The sequence below is a fragment of the Mastomys coucha genome, unplaced genomic scaffold (assembly GCF_008632895.1).
Source record: "Mastomys coucha isolate ucsf_1 unplaced genomic scaffold, UCSF_Mcou_1 pScaffold22, whole genome shotgun sequence".
NCBI lineage: Eukaryota > Metazoa > Chordata > Mammalia > Rodentia > Muridae > Mastomys > Mastomys coucha.
The window spans coordinates 108914850-108929504 of NW_022196905.1; the positions used below are offsets into that span (position 1 = coordinate 108914850).

At 47.2% G+C, this 14655-nt stretch overlaps 1 protein-coding gene across 6 annotated transcripts in view; it reads right to left on the reverse strand.

The window, feature by feature from the left end:
* Bicdl1 (BICD family like cargo adaptor 1) overlaps positions 1–14655 on the reverse strand; it is an 89550-nt gene that overhangs the window by 5267 nt on the left and 69628 nt on the right. For 3 of the 6 annotated variants that reach the window (XR_004109511.1, XM_031337587.1, XM_031337586.1), the window contains 4 exons: positions 10985–11164; positions 9958–10176; positions 8445–8588; positions 1910–2040 (listed from right to left, as the gene is read on the reverse strand). Coding sequence is in view for 4 of the 6 variants with exons in the window: in XM_031337587.1 (XP_031193447.1) it covers positions 1910–2040; positions 8445–8588; positions 9958–10176; positions 10985–11164 (674 nt within the window). In the remaining 2 variants the exon portion in view is untranslated. The remainder of the gene's footprint in view (positions 1–1909; positions 2041–8444; positions 8589–9957; positions 10177–10984; positions 11165–14655) is intronic. The other 3 variants (XR_004109512.1, XM_031337589.1, XM_031337588.1) reach the window with 1 other exon arrangement.

Consider the following 14655-nt stretch of genomic DNA (forward strand, 5'->3'; position numbering starts at 1 on the left):
GCCTGACAATTCCCAAACCGCAGGCGCCTCCCAACTGCTCTAGCCTCAGGAAGTACCATGTATCTGGCAGCAGATGGCGCCGCGAGCAGCCCAGAGCTACAGGAATGTGCTGATTAACGCCAGGGCCTAAGCACTCCAGTGCTGCGGTGGGAGGAGAAAAGCGGAGTCTTAATGGAACCCCAGATCCAAAAGCATACCAGACAAGTCGCTTATCATACCTGAATCCTAGTCTTTAAAAAAAGAGTATTTCCAATGCCCAGAAGAACTTCTTACACAAATGAAGTCACTAGGTTTCTTTTTGTTTTGTTTTGTTGTAAGGCAAATTGCTAGTTCCAGGCTAATTGGTGGTATCCACATTGGTGTGGTTTTAGTGGTACAATTTCTCACTTGCCTGATTAATTTGTTTTTTTTTTTTTTTGTTTTTTTTTCGAGACAGGGTTTCTCTGTATAGCTTTGGCTGTCCTGGAACTCACTCTGTAGACCAGGTTGGCCTCGAACTCAGAAATCTGCCTGCCTCTGCCTCCCAAGTGCTGGGATTAAAGGCGTGTGCCACCACCGCCCGGCAGTGAGTGCTTTTTAATTGTAAGGTGATACATTGCTAGTGGCTTTCCTATTGTGTGAGATAAGGACACCTTAAGATCTCTGCAGCCCAGTTTGGTGAGGTGTACCATGGAGGGGACAGAATCCAGTTCCCACTGGATCTGATCTGAGGTTACAGATCAAAGAACCCAGCTACAGGATTCATGCTAAAGCTGATGGATAGGTAGATGAGGGTTCCTGTCATGTTTCTTTTGTATATACTTGAGAATGTCTGTAATAAATGACAAATTAACTAAAAATAACAAAGCGGTGGTTGGTGCAATAACGATTTTGGGAAGCTAAACTGTACATGGGGATAGCCTACAGCACACCTAGTAGCAAGGGGATAGCCTATGCCATGCATACTAGCAGAAAGAAAAAACAACCAACTATGCGACAAACACAACAAATATATTACAAATATACACACCCATAGGAAAGGTGTCAACAAGTCATATGACAACCTTCACAGCAGTATCTTCCCCAGGGGAACAAGTGAACAACTTTGTGCGCATGCGTTTGTGTGTGTGCAAGAGAGAGACGGAGACAGGAAAGAGGGGAGGGAAGGGGAGGGAGAGGGTTCTGCTATGGAACCTGCACTGGCCTTGAACTTTTATCTGTGGTGCAGGCTGGCTTATACTGAAGTCCCTTCTTGTTTGTATTTCCTAAATTCTGGATTGCAAGTGTATAACATTAAGGCAGGCTCATAACAGAACTAACTTAATTTCTTCCTTCCTTTCTTCCTTCCTTCCTTCCTTCTTCCCTTCACTCATTCATTTATTGAGACAGGATTTTTCCCTGTATAGCCCTGGCTGTCCTGGAACTCACTCTGTAGCCCAGGCTGGCCTCAAACTCAGAGATCCACCTGCCTCTGCCTCCTGAGGGCTGGGATCACAGGTGGGCACCATTACTGCTTGGCACCAGCATTTTAAAGATGAGCATGTAGTGCAGTTTTAAAGGAAACAGAGTGGTAGCTGGAGAGATGGCTCAGTGAGGAAGGACATCTGGTGAAGAGTGAGGACCCAAGTCTAGATCTCAGCACTCATGAAAAACCTGTATCCTCAGTGCTACAGGGATGGAAACGGGCCACCCAGTAATGCACTCACCACACACACACACACACACACACACACACACACAGAAACGGGCCACCCAGTAATGCACGCACACACACACACACACACAGAAACGGGCCACCCAGTAATGCACTCACCACACACACACACACAGAAACGGGCCACCCAGTAATGCACTCACCACACACACACACACACACACACACACACACACACTCAACACTAAGTAAGAGTAAACAGTCCGTGTCACTCACTTTGCAATGGCCTCATCCCGGTCCCTGATGGCCTTCTGAAGCTGTTCCTTTGGCTCCTTGTCCTCAGATGTCACTCTGAGTCGGTCCCTTTCTTCCTTCAGTGCAGTCATCTCCACACTCAGCAGTGTCACCTAGCAACAGGTCAAGAGAAATGTCTGTGATAATGCTGCTGCTGCCACTGCTGTAACTGCTGCAGCTGCTGCTGCTGTTGGCCTGGGGGCTTTCTCCAAGGAAAAGGCACCCAGGCCAGCAAGATCAATCAACAGGTAAAGGTGCCTGCCATGTAAGCCTGACAAGCAGAACCCAAACAGAGATGGGAGGAAAAAACCAACTCCAAAAAGTTGTCTTCTGCCCTCTACCTCAATCTTGAGGGGCTGGAGAAATGGCTCAGCTGTTAAGAATGCTTTGAGCTTTTTCAGAGGACCCAAGTTTTTTTTGTTTGTTTCTTTTTTTTTTTTCTTTCAGTTTATAGGTGGTTATAGTTAGAGGTGGCTCTAACTCATCTTGAAGGTTTCCAACATCCCCTTCTGATACACACAAAATTAGAGATAAAATAAATCTCTGAAAATAAAAATTTAAAAAAGACATCCATAGGTTCAGGGGCATGTATGGGGAGTAGGCTGGTCCTGCAGTTATGTATCAAGAACCCCACCCCCGACACAAAGACACAGACACACAGACACACACACACACACAGACACACACACACACACACAGACACACAGACACACACACACACACACACACACACACACTATAGGGAGGCTGAAACTGATAATGTAGCCACAGATCCAGATTCTCCGTGCCCTCAGCATATCATACCCCTGCTTTGGCTGAAAGGCACTCCAGATAGATAGTGAAAGAGACTGCCCCATTTGCATCAGGGCTCTGGAACATAGTTTTGGAGGCAGGGTCTAAACTTCTAGCCCAATTTGATCTCCCATTCAGCTCCACAGATCAAAGCCACATGGAATTTCAACACATATGATCTGTCAGTCTGGTTCTAGTACCTTTTCTGTTGGCCGTGCCTTAGTAAACGGCATCTGCTCACCCCTCACAAGTAACTTGGGAATTATTGTTTAGCAACAAAGGGCTGCTCTAGTAGCTGTGTAGCAATACGTTTTATCCAAACCCACAGTAGTGTGACCTCACTCATGCACACACAATCTCTGAAGCATGTCCTCCCCACCTGTGCATCCCAGGGTGTGGCTGCAAGTGGTACTTAATCATAAAACACCTGTATATGCTGATCAGCTGATGTTCTGAGGTAGTCATGAAATCCAAACCTTTACTATGTGGGGACATCCCTGATTATATGTCCTGCTGGGGACACAGAGTATGACCTCACACTGGAAAAGCCAGATGAGGAAGGCACCTACTTCCTTTTGCAGTCTGGTGTGAACTAGATTTGCCACCCCACCCTACCCCCCCACACTTAGACCTGGAGATGCAAAGCTACACCTAAGTAGGAACTGGTTCTGTGGCTGTCTTCCTATGATTCCCCCCTTCCTGTTTGGGACCTAAGTTATCCATCCAGCTGTTCTTGCTGTTGGTCCTACAAGCTATCAGATTTAATGCAGTGCATTCATTTTACTTAAGTTACACAAGGCAAATGTGTTGCGCAGAACCAGTCTCTAGAAGATTTCAATAAGTGTGTTAAGCAATAAAGATTGATAGGATCAGACATGAATAGGGATACCCAACCACACCCTCTTGGTAAGTATTACATACCCACTGACATTTTTCCAAGGGAGGATCCATCTATACAGATCTGTTCCCTACTATTAAGGGAGCACCTGCTACCTTGACTCCATGACTAGACTGAAGATCAAGGTCCCAGACAGAGCTAGCAGCTACTTAGCATGAATGTAGAAGACATCCAATGATGAGGCAGGAAGATAGGAAAATTTTATGTGTATGGTGGGTATTTGCTTGCTCATATGTCTGTAAACCAGGCATATATATGCCTGGTGTCCACTAAGGCCAGAAGATTGTTGGATCCCTTGAACTGGAGTTATAGACCATTACAAGCTGCCATGTGCTGGGAATCAAACCCTGTCCTCTGGGATAGCAGCCAGCATTATTATTCCTCTTCCTCTTCCTCCTCCTCTTCTTCCTCCTCCTCTTCTTCTTCAAGAATTTTTATTTATTTTATTTTTAAAGATTTATTTATTTATTTCATGTATGTGAGTACACTGTAGCTGTCTTCAGACACACCAGAAGAGGGCATTGGATCACATTAAAGATGGTTGTGAGCCACCATGTGGTTGTTGGGAATTGAACTCAGGACCTTTGGAAAAGCAGCCAGTGCTCTTAACTGCTGAGCCCACAACATTCTCCAGCCCACAGCCAGCATTCTTAACTGTTAAGGCTCTCTCCTAACCTCAAACTTTGTGTTAAATGCCTGATAAGGAATGTGAGGGCCTGGACCTGATGCTCTGCAGACTTTGAACACTCCAACTTTCTCTAAGCGTGCAGTTTAGAATTTCTGCAAACTCTCATTTGCATATGCATCTAGGGAGAGGTTTAGCTTTACCAGCAGTTTTGGCAGCCTCATTGCCAGCCCCAAGACCTAGAAAGTTTGTGGTAAAGACAAATTTCTTCAGGTCAAAGGAGTGTGGGTATGGCTTCAGGATAACTGGGTAAGGGGTAGACAGGTTTTGAAACCACATGCTGGGCATGATAATAGACAGGAGCAACCAACACCTAATATGTGTCAAACAAAACTCCAGAAAAGCTTTCCACTGTGGTCTAGAAAGCCTGAAGAAGCTACAGCCCAACAGCCAACTGCATTGGAAAGGCTGTGGAAATCAGGAAAAACCCAACAAATAAAAGAGCACCATGTTCCCCACCCCCGTCTCCTACAACAAGTTTTTTTTTTTTTAAAGTTTATTGTTATATGTAAGTACGTTATAGTTGTCTTCAGACACACCATAAGAGGGTGTCAGATCTCATTACAGATGGCTGTGAGCCACCAAGTGGTTGCTGGGATTTGATCTCAGGACCTTCAGAAGAGCAGTCAGTACTCTTAACCACTGAAACATCTCTCCAGCCCCTACAATGAGTTTATGTGAGGCTTAAATGTGGTGAGGGTCGACTGCAAGGTCTAACTGTGGTTGGGGGCTGCACTTGTCCTCTCTTTACTCAGGCTGGATCTGACGGCTGTTATCCAAGAGGATCTGGCTTGTCTATGCACGCACTTAGGTTACACCCCACAGAGGCCTTCATCATTAAATAGCACTTATGAGCCCACCCTTAAAGCCATGTTCTTCAACCACCATTTGAGTCTCTGGGCTAGGACCTCCAGGAGAAAATGCTGAGTTAGCACTTGCACTGGTCATTATGGGGTCTGTAATCTACCCAACTGGAAGATAACATGGAGATGTAGTCCCCACAGTAAGGCAGAACAGAGAGGGTCCAGGAAGGTGAGCAAGTGAGTACCAAGGAGGAAGTGAAATCTGTTCTGCAACTGAAGGATGAGCAGGCTGGAGGGGGAAGGGTCCTTCAGACAGAGGCCAAGCTGGAGGGGATATACTGTGACTGTGCAGAGGAGATGAGGAGTTAAGACAAAGGAGACTGAAGCACACAGTGGCCAGGACCAGACAACTTCTGTCTGGATATGGAAGCTGCCCAAGACTCATACGAGGTGCCCTGCTCTCAAGCCACACTACAGGAAAACAGCCACCATGTGAAGGTGGCTGGCTGTAGGTATGTGGAGCATGTGTGTGCCAGAGGCTCATGGAGATTAGGACAGAGTGCCAGGAACTAGAGTTTCAGTAGGCTGTGGCCCACCATGTGGGTGCTGGAAACTGAACCTGGGTCTTCTGCAAGAGCAACAAGTGCTCTCAACTGCTGAGCCATCTCTTCAGCTCCTAGGTGCTTGTCTTTTATATTCTGCAATTAATCCTGAAGACCCAGTCCAACTGCTATCTGCTCCGTACTCATCAATGCCAAGGGGGATGGTAAGAACAGAGGACACAGGGGTGGTGGGCGCTAGGCAAGTCTTCATGCTGGTTATAGATTTTGCCTCAAACAGATAATTAGCACTTAAATAATTTGCACTCTTCTACTTAAAAGTCTGGTTAGTTTTTGAAGGTACAGCATGCAGTATGACCACAGTGACTTCTGGCCCTTCCTGGGGGGTGTAAAGAACACTCCCAAGTGTCAAAGCAATGGGCTTAGAGATCAGATCACTGATTGGATGAGGCTCAACCTTTGGCCTAGCTGTTCCTGGAATCTCAGTCCCAGCTAACCTTGTCTGTGCCTTCTACCAAAGAGCACAGAGAGCCCGGACTGTCGTCCACACCGTTAGACTCTAGGCTGCAGGTGCTCCACACAGCTAGCAATCACATGTGCTCACATAGGCTCAGCACCTCGAATATGGTGGTTATGTGTGAATCGAACCTGCATGAGGCCAGTCCAGCCCTTAGTGTCTGTTGCTTTTTGCTTTTTTTTCAAGACAGGGTCTCTCTCTCTTTCTCTCTTTCTCTCTTTCTCTCTCTCTCTCTCTCTCTCTCTCTCTCTCTCTCTCTCTCTCTCTCTTTCTCTCTCCTTCTTTCTTTGTTTTTTTTTGGTTTTTTTTTCAGACAGGGTTTCTCTGTGTAGCTCTGGCTGTCCTGGATCTCACTCTGTAGACCAGGCTGGCCTCGAATTCAGAAATCCGCCTGCCTCTGCCTCCCAAGTGCTGGGATTAAAGGCCAGTGCCACCACTGCCCGGCATTTGTTGCTATTTTTATAGTCATCCTGGACTATAAAATCCCATTTGAACCCTAAATCCCTACCTTGGGTGCTAGTGTGACTCCATGAGTATCACATCAGTGGATGCAGGTGTGGCTGAGGGGTTTCTTTTTTGAGTATTCTGGAAAAGATGTCCAACTCTACACTTCATATGGAACATGAGTGGAGCCTAGAGCACTCTCTTTAAGGGAGCTCACAGAACTGGACTAAACCAGTCATCAAACAAACTTTTGTTGTTTTTCTCTTCTTTTCTTTTATTCTTTTTCAGACAGGATTTCTCTGTGTAACAGTCCTGGCTGTCCTGGAACTCACTGTGTAGACCAGGCTATCCCTAAACTCAGAGATCCACCTGCCTCTGCTTCCCAAGTGCTGGATCAAAGGTGTGCACCACCATGCCTGGCCATCAACTTATTTAGTAGAGATGGCTTCCTAAAGTTCCATACCAAACTCTGGACAACCTATATTAAACTATTTCACAATGAAATAAAGTCCTCCAGGGAGTTTTCAGTTTTTCACTCTGATAAGCAAAAAAGCCAAGGTAATATTTTTAGAAAATTGTCAAAACATTAATAAGCAAGCACTTGTTTTAATAAGTAGGAGCACTGAACTATGCTTGGGAGGCTGAGGAAAGAGGATCTACTGGGCCCAAGAGTTCAAGGCTAGTAAATGCAACATAGCGACACTCCATTTCCAAACCAGTCTACCAGCAGTACAAGTTTTAATCTAAAGAACATTGTGACAGGTGTCAAGTAGCCTAGGCTAGTTGTGAACAGGCTATGTACCTAAGGATGACCTTGAATTCCTAAAGCCCCTGCCTTCCTTCCCCTCCCACTTTGATTGCATGCATATGCCACAGACTCCGAAGGACCAGTAAACAAGCTTTTCTTTCCCTTTCCGGAGTGCTGGAGATTAAAGCCAGGCCTTGCAGCTGCTAGTCAACACTCCCTCACCAAGCTAGACCTGTTTAGAGAACTTTCGGATCCAAAGGTCTCTTGTATTTTATTCCCTCAGTTTAGAAGATCTGTCTGTCCTTAAGACTGAATCACTCTCTGATGACCATAGACTTTAGGCAGGAGCATGCCTTGGGCTACCTAGCCCAGCCCCAGTATGTGGCCAGGAGCAAGCCACAGCTGTGACTTCCATCTCTGCTCTCTGGCCTCTCACAGAGGAGTAGTAAAGGCTGGAGGTGGGCCTCCCCATATTCGTCCAAGAGGACAGTGAAGAGACAAGGGTTTATAATGAAGGCATCTTAAGTGTAAGAACATGTTACCAAGGTGAAAGCTATGTGTCAATCCCACACACAAGGGTGGGAGCAGTGGCCCAGGACAGGAGGGTTGAGTGGGACTGTCTGTAGGTGCTCCCCAAGTTGTCACCCCCGCACAAGAGTCTGGTCCAGAGGAAGCTTGTCTCAGGACAGACCTCAAAAGCTTCTTTCTGGGTGGAGCTTCTAAGTTCTTCAACATTTTTCTCATCAGAATATCAATGTCCTTTAGTAATCACAAGAGAGATAGTGTCAGGATCAAACAAGAAAGGAACAGTAAGGGCAACAGAAGTTTCCAGAGCTGAAAAACAGGCTCCCAGAGGGGATGAAGCTGACACCTTTTAGACCAGTTGTTCCTTGACTTGACAACTCCCACAACACAACCTAGGAGCTGTGGCTTTTGGTGGTCAGCACCCAGTTCCTCAACTTTGGGTCCCAGTCCCTTGGAATCAGATGGAGAGCTGCAGCTCACACAAGTGGGTGCTTGAGGTAAAGGCCCTGCGCACACTCTCTGCACTGTGAAACAGGGGTGCTCACCTGACTGTGGAGTTGCTGCAGCTCTTCTAGGCTCTGCCTCAGTTTACCCCTCTCTCCCTCCATGAGCTCCCTCAGGGCTCTTGAGTCCTCACTGGTCTGCCTTATTTGTTCTTCTAAGGACTCATCATCCATCCTCCGAGTGCCCTAACAGAGAGAAGTAAGCAGGTAGTGGGTAGGGAGGAGTGAGCAACAGTTAGTGGGAGAGTAATAGAGGAGACAATGCAGAGAACAGAAAGATGAAGAGGAAGGACAGACAAACAGGGAGGATGACACAGGTCGGGCAAATGGGACTTGTGTTTAATTTTACCCTATAAAAGTTCATTTTTATTTCAAGCTTTGGGAGAAGCAGCTGCATATGTTATGAATGGCACACAGCACTGACATCTTCCTTATCCCACAATGACTTGACCTCTTACCATCCACTCTACAAATCAACCCAGGCTGTTCTGACAGAAACATCTGTCCTTCATCTTACTCCCTCTAATATAACAAACACGTGACTATTCTGTGGGAGGGTAAGATGGGAGAGATATAAAGGAGAAACCCACCATGACTCTGTGGACACGCCAGGCCACCCTGGCAGCCAGAAGAAAATCCCTCTTCTTCCCACAAAACCTTATCTGGGATTCTCAGAGCCCTGCTGAGATTTTCCTAGAAAGAAGCCTTAGGTTTTTTGTTGTTTGTTTTGAGACAGGGTCTTACTATGCAGCTCTGGTTGTCTTACAACTCACTATGTAAATCAAGCTAGCACTAGCCTCAAAGTCACAGTAATTTGCCTGCCTCTACCTCCAGAGTGCAGGATTAAAGCTGTGAGCCGCCATGCCTGGCAATACTTGGTTTTAAGACTTGCCCACTCACTGTTACCCTATGAGGACCAGCCACAGAGGAACAGCTCACTGTTATCCTATGAGGAGAGGAACAGCTCACTGTTATCCTATGAGGAGAGGAACAGCTCATTGTTATCCTATGGGGACCAGCCACAGAGGAACAGATCACTGTTACCCTATGGGGACCAGCAACAGAGGAACAGCTTGGGAGTTTACCTAGACAATGTTTCTGAGCAAAACACTCCAACTGAAGGCCACTGGTGCCTTGTGCATAACTATATGGTGAATTACATGTATAACTATGCCACAGTGCTCATGGTTCTCAACCTGGGGACTGCAACCTCCTTGGCTAACCTTTATTTCCAAAAATATTTACATCATGACTCACAACACTAGCAAAATTAATGTTATGAATTAGCAATGAAAATAACTTTACAGTTGGGGTCACCACAACATAAGGAACTATATTAAAAGGTTACAGCATTAGGAAGGTTGAGAACCCCTGTCATAGTATTTGTAGGAAGGGGACAATGGAGCCCAACTTCCCGGTTATTGGTACTCAATACTCTCAAACTAATGGCTCGTGATTCCGGCAACAAGTTATAAGGGAGGCCCCAGCTCAGGCTTACTCTACCGTCTGCACCAAGTTCCCTGCACACAGACCACATCCTGTAGCAGGCCCTTACCGTGGGCTCCATGCCATCTACAATGCTCTGGATCAGCCTCTTGAGATCATTGAGGGCAGTGCGCAGGCTGCCAGCAGGCACGTCCTTGGCCGATGAGGTCTCTGAGGACTCATCCATAGAGGAGTCTGTGGACACGGCTGAATCGGCGCTGTCATTCCCTCGAAGGTGTGAGCAGAGATAGCGAACCTGGCAGTAGGCTTCCCAGAGCTGCAGCCTCAGCTGTGTCACAAAGTGTTACCATCACTACAGACTCTAGAGAGGACCTGGTCAGCTGGTACTCGAGCCCAAAGCACGGGTACTTAAAATCCTGTGTTTAGGGGCAAGGGTCTCATTTTTAAAAAACATCTTAAGAAATAATAGTTTGGAGCTAGTACATCTTAGACTTTGATTTTTTTCCTTCCAAGGCAGAGTTTCTCTGTGTAGCCCTGGCTGTCCTAGAACTCATTCTCTAGCCCAGGCTGTCCTTGAACACATGGAGATCTGCCTGTCTCTGCCTCCTGAGCACACTGGAAATAAAGGCATGCACCACCCCGCCATGCTCAATTCTTTTAGGGATTACTACATAGCTCTGGCTAACCTGAAACTAACATGCTGTAACTGCTCTGCCTCAGTCTTCCTTGTGCTGGTGACCAGCTATTCCCAATTCTTGTTTTCCCTGTTCTCTCATCCTCTACTCCACTAATCTGCCACGTAAAGTATTTCTGTCACATATGGGCTGTCACATATGAGCCTGGGTGGGGAAGGAGAGGTGATGGAGGCATAAAAAGGTAAATGGCACAGAAGGGATGGACTCTGGATCTCCCAGAGGCCCAGGGGAGAGACTGAGTAGAAGAGCCAGAGCGCAGTGTTCTGCTCTCTGGCTGTTCTACTCAAGGTTTTAGTGGCTGACCAGTGGAGGCTCACGCCAGCCTGTAGCCCATGGGAACTCATGTAGGAACTGTAGCCTTTCGCCAGGGGGCAGTACAGTGCTGAAGAGGATGAAGAGAACCTGGGGCCCACTTCTGCCAGACAGTGGGGACATGAGCACCTGCTCTCTCTCCTGCTCCAGCTCCTCAGCCTCCATGCTCTGCTCGATCTCTGACAGCAGGGACGTGCTGGTCGCCGCTGAGCTCTGCAGGCTCCTCTCCTCCGTGAGTTCCTCCACCTTGCCCTGCAGCTGCCGGTAGGACAGCCGAACCTCCTGGAGCTCCAGCTGGCTTTGGTGCAGCTGTGGGGAAGAAAGCACAGGCTGGGCAGCTTAGTCACACCACAGTAAGCAGTGCCCTGGACTTAACCCTGCGGCTAGATTTGCCAACAACTCGCAGAAAAACGGGCAGAAGGAACACGGATCAGGTTGTATGGGGGATCCAGTCAGCAAGCAAGACCCAGCTCTGGGAACTTCAACAGCACAAACAACTCCAGTCCTTGAGAAATCTCTGGGTAAAAGTTAATGGAAGAACCTAGTGATTCAAAAGATTCAAGGGGCTGCTGTGATGGCACACACCTCTAGTCCAGGTACTTGGGAGTGGAGGCAGGAGGATCCTGAACTTGGCACCAGCTTAGTTTAAAAAAAAAAAAAATCTCAAGATATGAACCAAGTGTAAGAGGTTTTGTATCTTGATTTAAAAAAAAAAATTATGACAGGCATAGTGGTGCAGGCCTTTAATCCTAGCACTTGGGAGGCAATTGGATCTCTGTGAGTTCAAGGCCAGCCTGGTCTACACAGTGAATACCAGGATAGCCAGGGCTACATAATGAGACCTTGCCTTTGGTGGGGAGGGGAGAAAAGCATGGCATTACGAAGTAATGGTTACTTTAAATACTGCAGATTTTGGTATTTTTAAATTCCTCTCCCTCCTTTCTTGTGATAGAGCCTATGTAACTAAGGGTTACTTCAGTCTCTGAAATAGTAGCAACCTTGGGTGACTTTCCCTGGGAACAACTGTGTTTTGAGGCAGGCTTCCACTGGTTTGGGGAACTGCTGATTGGTGAGGCCGGCTGGCCGGTGAGCCCTGAGGTTTCAGGAGGACTCAAGAGTGTCCCACTGGGGCTCAGGTCCTCATGCTGCAGAGCAGTGGCAGGCATGGCCGTGCATTATCACTGCTCTACTGCTGTGCTTTCCACAGCCCCTCAGGAATAGAAAACTAACCCCTGCAGCCATGGGGGAGGACCCACAGTGACTACATAACTGGAAAAACCAAACACTGATGACAATGGGAACAATCACAATTCTTACTCCCAATGAGAGCTGAAATCTACACTTAGCCAAGTCCCTAGCAGTTTCTTCTAAAAAAAAAATGAAATTTTATTATTATGGTGTAAATCTGTGTGTTATATATGATGCATGTACAGGAATATGGATATGATCTTGCCATGACACACATATGGGGCCAATGCTTTTAACTGAGTTATCTTGCCAGCCCTCCTTAGCAGTTTTTTAAATGAAGTTAAACACGAACTCTTCAATGATCTAGCAACTCCATTCTGAAGTGTACGTTCCCAATGAAATGAGAGGGTCAGTAAGAGATGGTGTCTCAAGCAATAAAGTGGAGGGGTCTGGAGAGATGACTCAGTGGTTAAAAAGACTGGCTGAGGGCTGGCAAGATGGCTCAGCAGTTAAGAGCACTGACTGCTCTTCTGAAGATCCTGAGTTCAATTCCCAGCAACCATGTGGCAGCTCACAACTGTTTGGAGCTCTTAATCCATCGAATCTGATGCCCTCTTTTGGCCCTTGAGGGTACTGTATGCACATGGTATACAGACAGGTAGACACAACACCCATATACATAAAATAAAGATTAACAATAATTAGTAAGAAGATGAGACAGAGGGTGCAGTCTGGCTCAGCAGATGAAGGTACATGCCATGCAAGTCTGATAGATGTGATTTTGATCCCCAGAACCCACAGTAGGGGAGGGGAGAACCAACCCCTATATGTGTTCCATGGTAAATGGGCTCTTACACTCACACACATAATAAATAAGGGAAAGGCTGAGGAGGACTACCAATACCAATTTCAGGTGCCCACATATCTCTCTCCCTCTCTCTCCCTCCCTCCCTCCTTTGCATGCATGTGCGCACGCACACACACACACACACACACACACACACACACACACACACAAGAGCAGTGGACCATGCCAGGAAACTTGGTACGGTTGAATGGGTTTGGAAGCCCTGGCACCTCATACCAGGGAATGGGAGGTGATTCACCTGCTCCTGACCAGGGCTGTCAGTCATGTGACTACAACACCCCATGGGGAGGATCACAATAATCAATCACTTAGGGGCAGTGCCCCAAGCTCCTCCACACAGCATCTGCTGTTACAACCCAAAATGCATATAAGACCCTATCCAGAAGGAATCAAGGTATGAAGGGTCATCTGAGAGCTTCTGTCATAGAAAAGCTGTAACACTCCCTGGGGAGGAGAGTTCTCTCCTGAAACACCTGCCCCGCCCGGTGACCCTGACCTTGGCTCCTAGCGGCTGCACCTGACTTGCGGCCCTCCCTTCTCACACTAGCCTGACTGCTTTGCAGCAGTGTCTCACTGCAGTTCTAAAGTAGCAGCAGCTACGGAAGAGATCAGGGGCTGCCTCCATCCAACTCCCCTCTCCCAGTGCAACTCCTTGACCACTGCAGCTGGGCCAGAGCCACACAGATCTCCTGGGTTAGTGTCTGGTATATAGACCAGTAAACACACACAGACTTTTCTCCCTAGAGGTTAGTGTGGGTGAAGAACTTCCTGGGATTTAAGTTTATTCTTTTAGAAAGTGTTGTTCTGGCTGTGGTGGCATAAAACACATACATTTCCCAGACTTAGGTGGCCACTAGTTCAACAGCCAGGACTTGGCTGGAAAAACAGCTCAGTGCTGGTGGGGCACTGTGACTGTCCAAGGCTTAGGGATCAAGCCCAGCTCTGAGGACTGGATCGTGCTGCTTTCTTCAGACGTTCCACTAAGCCGCCATGCTTCCTACAGATGCAGGGGCTCTGGGTGGGTGGTGCCAACTCAGAGCTCTGGTCCTCATGAAAGGAGCCAGTGCTTCAGAGACTTGAGCCAATGCTCTAGGTGCCTAGAGTCTCACCTTCAGCTCATCACTGCCAGGGACTGGTTGGCTAGTGGCCTGAATAAGCCCTAACTAGAAAGGGCTGGAGCCCAACTGCTGCCAGGATGACAAGACGACCTGGCAAGTTGCCTGCCTGTCCCTGGGTCAGCAACACCTGCTGCTAACGTGTGGGACTTCCTCCAGCCCCAGTTTTGGGAAAACTTGGAAGGAAAGAAAAAGAAAACAAAACAAGCCAGGGTTACCAGGAGTAAAGAGACATTCCTGGGAAGCATTTGGCACAGTTACAAGCAGCACGTTAAGTACCAAATGCTTTACAATTATTCTCTAGGAAATGCCACATCTCAGCAGGAGAAGTTCCCACAGTTAAATACAAGTTCTTACACACTGGACCCAATTAGTTCAATTATTCATGCACACTTAAAGATATGTAATTAACTGTAACAGCAAGAGAACAAAAGGCCAGGAGGTGCCTCATTCTCTGGTCAGTGACTGATTCACCACCTGGACAGATGTGCAGAGAAATCAAATCAAATCAAGGAAGAGCCTGGCAAGTATAGGAATCCTGTAATGTAAAACAGTATCTTGATGGGCATGACTGCATATACCACTTATCCCCTCACTCACTCAGAAGGCAGACGCAGGAGGGTCTCTGA